General features: G+C 37.0%; 1 protein-coding gene across 1 annotated transcript; it reads right to left on the reverse strand.

The window, feature by feature from the left end:
- Positions 1 to 5,528: 5,528 nt before the first annotated feature.
- Positions 5,529 to 8,279, reverse strand: LOC106412100 (protein TRM32). Its single transcript, XM_013852993.3, has 4 exons — positions 7,730 to 8,279; positions 7,336 to 7,470; positions 6,281 to 7,255; positions 5,529 to 6,213 (listed from the first exon to the last, which is right to left on the reverse strand). The coding sequence occupies exons 2-4, from the start codon at positions 7,460 to 7,462 to the stop codon at positions 5,696 to 5,698; spliced, it is 1,620 nt and encodes a 539-aa protein (XP_013708447.2). The 5' UTR covers positions 7,463 to 7,470; positions 7,730 to 8,279; the 3' UTR covers positions 5,529 to 5,695.
- Positions 8,280 to 10,010: the final 1,731 nt, after the last annotated feature.

Here is a 10,010-nt window from a genome sequence, read left to right on the forward strand (position 1 = left end):
AAAGAAGCCGCTCGGTAAATCCATTTGCAAAATTAAATTATTGACCGGTTTAGTCCGGTTTGACTTTGGTTTGTGAGGTCAAACCAGCTCGAGTTTAACCACTCTATAAATAGATTTAGACCTAAATTTCTTGGACTTATCTCATTTTCTCTCAAGACTTTGTCTAAACTTGTAAAAGCTTGAATCTTTCTATAATCTAAGGAAATACTTCATCTTATAATAATTGTGTTTCTCTTGCTCATTAACATGATTAGCCTTGATCCTTACATGGGTTTAAGGTTTCTCATGGAGATTATTGAGTAGACATATTTTGGATTCATGGGTAAGGATAATTGATATAAAGTGATCAAGTTTCAATCTAAAGGTATCAAATTTCAATCAATCTATTTACCTTAGGCCTAGACACAATAATAAACAAACTCTATCCCTAGATGAATGCTCATTTACAACGGCGCCAAATTGATTACGCGTTTACACACACACCAATTAACCTAATGTGCCAACAATACCACAATCGAATGGTATGTCATTGTAGCATTTTAGGATCGAATCCATAAGGAACTAGTGACCTATAACACCAAGAATACACAAGCTTTCCTAATCTAAGCAAACAAGAAGATGGATGATTTGTAACAAGCTAATATCCTATAAATATAAACAAGGTGATCTCAAATCCAATCAAGAAATAAGTGCAAGAACTTTCAAATACTAAGGATGGATTCATGGGTAAGGATAATTGATATAAAGTGATCAAGTTTCAATCTAAAGGTATCAAATTTCAATCAATCTATTTACCTTAGGCCTAGACACAATAATAAACAAACTCTATCCCTAGATGAATGCTCATTTACCTAGATAACTCAAGCATGAAATTCCTTTGGTTGAATGTTATCTAAGTAATCATTAATCTCAAGTCTACTAGCCATCTTAACACCTTTAACAACAAATTCCTTTGGTAAAGAATGTTAAAAGCTTAGGAGAGTTGGTTCAGGCATTTCATCAAACACCTTCCGGGTATGAAATGCCTAGAGATCAACTTTAGAGAGGGCAACTCTAGAGTTGCATTAAAAGCACTCTACTAGCAAGGATCAAGATGGATCTATACTAAAACACCTTAGATCTAGCTTAATCACCCTAATCTACCTTAACCCATGAATCCAAAATATGTCTACTCAATAATCTCCATGAGAAACCTTAAACTCATGTAAGGATCAAGGCTAATCATGTTAATGAGTAAGAGAAACACAATTATTATAAGATGAAGTACTTCCTTAGATTATAGAAAGATTCAAGCTTTTACAAGTTTAGACAAAGTCTTGAGAGAAAATGAGATAAGTCCAAGATTTTTAGGTCTAAATCTATTTATAGAGTGGTTAAACTCGAGCTGGTTTGACCTCACAAACCAAAGTCAAACCGGACTAAACCGGTCAATAATTTAATTTCGCAAATGGATTTACCGAGCGGCTTCTTTCTCCCGCTCCACAAAACCGCTCCGAGACCACAGCGGTTACCTTTGACCGCTCCATCAAGTCGATATTGGACAGGGACATGGGTCTTTTTCCAGCGGGTTCACTTAACCGCTCCACTCGGCCGCTGCAACGCTTGATCTTTGAAGTAGAATTTCCCGATGACGTCGATGTGTCGTTGCCGTAAACCGCTCCAAACCTGCACATACTCGAGCTCAAGACTCCTTCTTTCTCGCCGAATCAAGCCCGAGCCGAAGTCTCCACCGTGGAATCAAGATTCTCCGTCGTGAAAAGATCATCCCGAGCTTCTCCTCCATCGCCACGACGTCACCGGACCAAACACGGCGAGCTCCTCCACCGCCGCAGCCATCGTCGTCCAGGTCCGGAGTCGAGCTCGTGCATCTCCATCAATGGAGATCTCTTCGGTTTTTGCACATCTGGTCCTTCTTCTTTTGCATATTTACGATTTAACCCCAACACTCTTGAATAGTCAGAAACATCCTCTCGAATTGGCCCCTGGACTTTTGATTGTGCAATTTAACCCAACCGAGAGTTTTGAATTTGCAGCATTGATGCCTGACTTCTTGTTAACATCAGATTGGACCCAAAACTTCCAAAAGATACAATTTGACCCTCGAATTTCATCCCAAACTTCTAATTGTGCACTCCATACCTTATGATATGCAAATATTGATGCAAATGCAACATAAAAACCTATATGCAACCTAGAATGAACATAATAAGCTAAAATATGGATCTTAAACCCATCAAAATCAAGAGATATCAGTACCTTTATTTGGATGGAAAAGCTAATAAAAAGAACTATACGCTACCGTATCATCATTTGACCAAAGAAATGGTTGTTCATAGTCATAAATCCGAGTTAAAATCGACTTTTAGACAAATCTTAATACTCGCAAAAGTCAATAGATATTTTCTTTCTTTTTTTCGTAGGTTACAAATGAAAACATTATACACCACACATATAAAGATATAAAGCAGGAAAAGTCAAACGTTAAGAGAGGTATTAGGCAACATAAAGCCCAAATCTTTATTCAAACACACACACATATCTCTTAACATCAAACACATAATTCCCCCAGTTTTCCTGCATGCATGTGGTTTTCCTTCAACAGCTGCAGTTGTCTCCACAGCTACAGTTTGACCCGCAGCTGCAGTTGTCGCACTCCGTGTTGTAGTTCTTCTCGCAACTTCACCACAAAAATTTTAAATTGAGATTTTGATAACTAATATGATGAAAAGTAAGGACTAATTGAGCAACTACATGTATATATGCATGTAATGATGTAAAGGCAACAAAGAGTTTTGGAAACTAGGCTTTACCTGCAAGAGTCACCACATTTGCAAGCGGAACCACATCCACAGTTAGAACCTGCCATTTCTTCTCTTACTTCTCTTTGATTTGAAATTGTTGTAATTTTTGTTTCTTCTTCTTTTGATGCTTTTATGTGCTGTGACTTGAACAAAGGGAATTGTCTGCATTTTTAGAAGACGAGAAAGATTCTAATGTTGTCTCCACCATACACGTGTCATTTCGTGTATAGATAAAGTCGGCATAAATGCTTATTTGGTCAACAATAAAAATAATCGCTTTTGAAGAAGTTATCACAAAGAGTATTTCAAGTTTTTTTTTGACCAAAAAAAGAAAAAAAAAAGAGTATTTCAAGTTTTCAACCGAAACATCTTCAAATTTAGTAGTGACTAAACGAAATCTTTTTTTAGTTAAAAAATCTTTAATAATTAACTGATAAAAGTCGTAGTAAGTTAAAAATTGCCTCTAAATTAACAGTTTTAGATGGGATGAGTCAGCTCTACTGGTTAGAGCCTTGGGGGTCAATTGTCATGCTTCCGGGTTCGACGCCAGCCGGAGGCGAACTGCTCATCCCTGTCACTAAAGTGGGTACTGGGCTTTTGGGCTCGGGGAAAAACCTCCCGGGTGAAGCTGACCCGCTGCCTGACCGGGCCCAGGGAATGACCCGCGAAGCGGGGAACCCTGAATTATCAAAAAAAAAAAATTAACAGTTTTGTCAACAAATAAACATTTGTATGGACATGTAGTGGCTAAAAGAAATTAATGTTTTATTTGAGTTTCAGCAAGAAATAGATGAAGAACGACAAATTACTAGGGAATACAAAAAATTCGCCCTAAAAAAGTTAACTATATAATTAATATAGATGTTAACATTATCTAATACGACTATTTTATATAAAAAAAATCGACCAGCACGTCTAGTTTCATTAACTATATAACTAGTTTTCTTTCGTCAAAAAGTATTTTATCTAATTAGAGTATTAGACTATGTCAAACAAGTTGCTCCAGGTTGTGCTCCTTGTAGATATGTATGTGTGTATGTATACACAAGCTATATTATATTTAGGGGAGGTGCAACATCCTTTCTTCTTATATCTTATGCGTACGGGAAAATTGTTTACTAAGAAACATTATCCTCTATTTTGAAATCTCCATGTGGTTAAAGTCGACGTGATATCATGTAGAATAGCATAAATCTGAAGATGGACGTGAGTCACGTGATTCACGTAAAGCTCATATAGTAGATAGAGTTAGAGACAAGTTTAAATTTTGTAGCCAGAAGAAAATATAAAAGTTTTGAGTCATATTGAGGAGCACCAAAAGACTAATCAAGAACCACACAATCTTGTTTATGTTGAGTCTCAGTCTATGTTGCATGGAAACTCGGTTGAAGGTCCGTTTCACGTTTCGGAAACGTTTCGGAATCGGAATCTCTCGGAAACTTGCGGAAACGCATTGGAAACTCGTTTCTTAAAAATTTCGAAACTTAGTGGAAACTTGCGTTTCTATTTTGGAAACTCTCGTTTCTGTTCTGGAAACGCTAGGACTTTCCAATTGTTATGACTTGTTGTTATAATTTTTATTTTAGTTAAACTATTTAATATTTAAGTATTAGATTTTTGTTATTTTGATAATTTTATATGATTTTGATGTTTAATGATGATTTATTTTATTTTCTTATGACTAATAGAATGAGTATTTGTTTATTTGTATTCTAAGATATAGTAACCATAATAAAAATGAATGCAAATATTTATCAGTTACATATGTGTGTATATATATATATATATATACGTTTCTAAAACGTTTCCAGATTTAGTATCACGTTTCCACGTTTCGAAATGTTTCGTTTCCGCGTATCCGTTTCCGTTTCCATGCAACTTATCTCCGTCTAAACTTCTATCGAATCCACGACCTACGCTACTTCTCACAAAAGAAAAAAAAAGAAAGGAATAAACACATTATCGTAGATAGGGACATTACAAAACAGCAGGGCATCGACGTTGGCTTCTTCTTGCCCCTTCAAGGTCATGAACCAGTGCATTCACTTTTAATTGGCCCTTTGATCCATCACGAATCCAATATTCTTTTCATACTTCCTACGTGCCCGCCTCGTTTACGTAACAAACTAGTCAACAAATATATTCTCCAATATCAATCTATCTGATCCTTCACCATCACAGTTTACAAGCATTTTCAGACCATCCTTATGCTCAGCAACACCTTCTTCAAGAACGAGACACACCGGAAATATCCACGCTCTTTTCACTCTCCTCTCAAGTCAATCATCCACACCATTCTCATCCATATTATTCGCCACGATCAAAGACGACCTATCTGATAACCCTTCTTCATGAAACTCAAGCTCCCTCACAAGATCTCTCAGTTTTTGCCACGGTGTCACTCCTTTGCAACCATCTAGCCCTGATGCTACGTCCACATTCCACAACGTAAGCCAACACTTTGGTCCGTTTGATGCCGCGTAGAAAGTTGTGGCCTCATCAAATATCGGACCGGAACCGCCCGGCTCAGCCACATCAATCTGTTCCCGACGGATATCACGAGAGCTACGAGATGGTTATGGTAAGATAAGCAACGAGGAGACACCGGAAAATATCCCGCCGTGGTGGTCGGTGAAGAAAAGACAAGACCGAAGCCAAGGTTTTAACGTAATGGGCTCGGCCCATTAATACGAATTAAAACCCATGAATTGAAAGATAACAAAATAGTGAAGACAAATAGCTTGCGTTGACTATTACTAAAATCATCTCAAAGTCAGTTGCACATCTCATAATATATTACAAACTCTATAAAATCTTGAATTTGTACCACTCAAACCATATATGTACATGTATGTATGTATAGCTACTAAATCTTATTACAGCATATGTAAGTACTAATAAACACAAATCATTTCATCTAAAACTTCATCAAAAATCAGATCTTCTATCTCAAGAGTCAACCATTCAGTTTCACCTCTAAGATTCATCCATCCATCACCTTTTGTAAGATCTCTTCCCACAATATCGTCCAGTGAACGATCTCTGTTCTCAGCTCCTAACCCTGAAAGGCTCCACTCGACTCTTCCCCAGACCTCATCAAGAAAACGTTTCTCAATTGGATATGCAAAAGAAAATGTTTTAGGGAAATAGATGTGTGATTGGTTGCGAGTCTCAGCGATTGCTTCGTTAACCAAATCAAAGAGAAGCTCTTTGCTCACTTCTTTTTCTTCTTGTATGTCGACTTCGTAGAGCAGTGACGGATTCAGTGGTTGTTTCTCTGAGTGCCAACTTTCTCCGTTGTGAACGTTTTCAAGAAAACCTGAAAGTTGTAGAACCTTCTTTACGTAACAGAAGTAGGCGTCTTCATCTTCTTCTACATGGTTGTAAATCTCGAGGGAACTTAGACCTAAACCTGTAGAGTAAGCATCAATATCTTTTGTCTCATCAAAAAATGAATTATTCCATGTTCAAGAGCTTACCTTGTGCAGTATTGTCCAAAGAACTTGGAACTGAATCTTGACCTTGTTGTAGGATTATTTGGTTTAGACTCTCTATTTGATTTTCTTGGCTTCTCTCTTCTTGCTCCTTATCTTGTTCTGTTATTATGGGTGATTCGGACAACAAGGATAGAGCTTTCTTGGATTCCAAGTTAGTATCTAGGTCTACAGATTTCCTGATAGAACTGTGGCGGGCCGGTTCGGCTAGAAAGGAACCAAGAACTTCAAGGCTGGACAATGAAGAAATCCTTCTGAAGAATTGTGGTTTATTCTCATCTCTCAGTTGGCTCTTCTTCTCTTCGTATGAAAGTTTTAAACTCTTGGAACGCAAGTCACCATCTTTTCTTCCAAAACTCTGTTCCAAGAGATGATATCTCCCCACAGAATCATCTTTTGAGCCTGCTGAATACTTCTTATCCTTCTTGGTTTGCTTCCGGTCTTTAAGAGCGTTCTTGAGCATCTTCTTGATTTCTCTAAATCCATTTACCACCGCATGATTAAATCCATGATCATCAGCTGAGCCATTAGAAGGTAAGATTGGTTTGTGTTCTTGATAACTCTCGCTTGGAACAGTTAAAGTTAAGACGGTATCCTTCTGCTTTGGAGCATACCAATTCTCCTTCAGTTTGTGCTCAATCCTAGCGGGACGTGAAGAGCGAGAGAGAGGAAAGGAGCCTGACTTGGGCAAGACTCTTGGACTAGACTTGATATGCACTTGCTTCTTCAACTCAGAGTTTGGATCTTTCAGTATCTTGACAGAAACATCTTCTTTCCTCAGGATTTCAAGAAAATCAACATATTCTGTTACTTGCTTTGTTGTCATCATCTTTGTCAATTGTCTCGTTGGATTTTCAACAGCAACACTAAGTATCTGTGAATCTCCGTTCTTAGAATCAAGAAAAGGTTCTTGTTCATTAGTTTCGTACATAAGAGAATGGGTCCTTGGAGTCTTCCAACCTTAAGGAAACAGAGTAACTCATCATTCAACAAATATATTTCCAGTACTTAGAGAAAGTAATATTACTAAATGGGCTTACAGATTGGACGGTTCTTAGTTCTCCAACGGTGAAAGTCAAACACATGAAGCATTCCAGCTAACCAGCCTGATTTGTGATTATATCCATGTCTTGGACTCGAACTTTCGCTTTTCATATGCTTCCCCATATTGAGTCCTTGAATTTGTAAAAAAAAAAAATAATATTAGGTTACGTGTGAAGACGGAGTATAACAACAGCGACGCATTTAAAAAACTAGCCGGACCAGACTAAGTAGCTTTGTCTGAAACCGTCAAATCCAAAAATAAAAAATAAAAAAAAAATGATCAAATAAAAGAAACAACTTATGTTTCTTGATCCATATTGATAAGCCAAATCATTCAAAAGCAAAAGCAGAATTGAGGAAGAAAATCAGTTTAAAGGGTTTTTCGCTGACCTGACGAAGAAGAATAATGAAGCTGACTGGAGAGAAGACTGATTAATATACTCTCTTGATTCCGGCTAACTAGATTATTAGCTAGGCTCGAAGCTCTTATTAGAACTCATTACAAACCGAATAACATAAGGAACAAGAACAACGAGTGATGCAACGGAAGGTGTCTGGAAGAAGAAGGAAAACAAGGAATACGTTGAACAAGAAAGTGAGACTTTTCGATCTGCTATGTGGTGTTCTACTTTACCCGCCAAAGATGGCCCGGTCTACTGGTAGATAATCGTGAAAATGTCTGTTTCATATACATATAACGCTCACACGCCACCAGAAATATTTGTTTTTTTTTTCTTCCAAAGACATACATTATCTAATATTTTTCAACTTTATAATCAAAAATAATATATATTCTTTTTCTAATATATAAATTGAAGGTAAATAACACTTTGCTTTGATGAAACTATTATTTTCTAACCGGGCCTCGTGGTCTGGTGGTAAAGGAACCTCGGCTGAAGTGCCCGCCATCACGAATTCGAGCTCCGGCCACGGAATGACTTAGGCCCTCTGGAGGGTACAGACGCAGGCTTGTTCCGGGCCTAGAGGGGATTAAGGCCGAAGGCCCAAACCCATTCTGGTTAACCAAAAAAAAAAAAAAAAACTATTATTTTCTTCATAGTAATTTATTTAATAGACAACATCCCGTTCCTTTTGTTTTATATGATGTTTTGAAAAAAATTTATGTGTTATACTATTTGATTTTGATACATTTTCGTCGCAGATTTTTTTTTTTTTTTACAGAATTACCTGTACGATATTAACTAGTCTGGTCAAAGAGTTTAAAAATTCAAAGTAAGACCAATTTTCTTTTACGATATTTGAATGTAGTAAAAGTTTCTAGAATTTGGCTGGTTTCATTAAGACCAAAAACCAAGTATAGTATGTTAACCAAACAAGTAGGATGAGTGGATGTCAGGCTACTTGTGTTTATGGCAAATTGTTAGATACTATTTTATGGGAAGTGGGCTATATTTTGGCTGCTTAGACTTTTTTTATAAAATGTTAATTTCTGTCAAATGATTAGATGATGTTGCTGTGTATCTAGTTCTATACAGTCATATAGATAATAGGGACAGTCCACCTAGAACGAATTGTTAGTTACCCGATGTTCACGTCTAAACTGATAAACTTTTATCTTCTAAATTTTGTTTTGAGTAACGGATATACATCCTATGTAGGTGTAGGCCAAGATTGACTTGAACGCCAAGGTTGACCTGGAAGATTAAAACCCTAACTACTCTTTTCCTATTTTACCCGGATGGAGGATGACTCCGACTACCAAATAGTAGTCAAAAGGTAATATACCGACTTCGACTAACTTATTAACCTTTTTGAACGTTTCTATCTTATTGGACTTGATCAAATATCAAACTCGCTTTGACTTTAAGCTCAATTAGATTATGGTTACATGTTGGTTTACTATGTTTTCGTTGTCTGGAGTGATCTCTTTCTCTATGTATACGGTTTGGTGTCACTGTGTTTGATATCGATGGACAAACAAAAAAAGAGGGTGAGATCATTTAGTAAGCAAGTTGCCACCAAACGATGCATATAAATAATTCTTATATTGTGACTTTTAAAATATGAGTTAGTTCCTAACAGATTAAATCTTAATTATTATAATGTAAAAAGAAAACGATGTCAAAGACTTTAGCTGAACCGGCGTGATTAAGAAAAGTAATTATCACAACTGCCCCAACCAAAGTAAATGAATATGCCACCAAACATCAAAATGAACTAAGTAAAGACATTATATTAAATTTATTTTTAAAAGATTTTAACAAAAGAAGAAAAGTCCAAAGTGTAATGTCAATGACGTAAGAGAAGGAGAGTAGTGGTGGGGGAGAGGAATGATGAAAGATTGAAGAAACCGAGACCTCAGTGATAATATTAACACGTGGTAGTCTCTTAGCCCGTATGATGCTCTATACTACACGAGATCCAACAGCAATTGCAGAAGCGAAAACAAAGGTAAATATTGGTGGCTCTGTTGACATTTGAAGAGTTTTTGTTTTTATACAAATGTCTCTTATTCCTAGTTTTCCGCAGCTAAGCACGTCTCTTGTGCGTTTTACTTGCAATGGAAGTTCTTCACACGCACGAGGAAAGACACCGTCTTTGACTTGTCCAGGAACGAGCGCGTGTACCAGGATGCGGTTTAAACTGAGAGTGGTCCTTATCTCGTCGTTGCGTATTTCCCAATTAGAATAGAAACCCCTGAGTTTAGGAC

This window comes from Brassica napus, chromosome C5 (genome assembly GCF_020379485.1).
Source record: "Brassica napus cultivar Da-Ae chromosome C5, Da-Ae, whole genome shotgun sequence".
Classification (NCBI taxonomy): domain Eukaryota; kingdom Viridiplantae; phylum Streptophyta; class Magnoliopsida; order Brassicales; family Brassicaceae; genus Brassica; species Brassica napus.

Excerpts from the sequence above, each read along its gene's own strand:
- LOC106412100 (XM_013852993.3), bottom strand. The coding sequence starts at position 7,462 with ATGGGGAAGCATATGAAAAGCGAAAGTTCGAGTCCAAGACATGGATAT. Across the intron at positions 7,256-7,335 it reads AACTAAGAACCGTCCAATCT|GTTGGAAGACTCCAAGGACC; the intron begins GTAAGCCCATTT and ends TGTTTCCTTAAG. Across the intron at positions 6,214-6,280 it reads TTTGGACAATACTGCACAAG|GTTTAGGTCTAAGTTCCCTC; the intron begins GTAAGCTCTTGA and ends CTTACTCTACAG.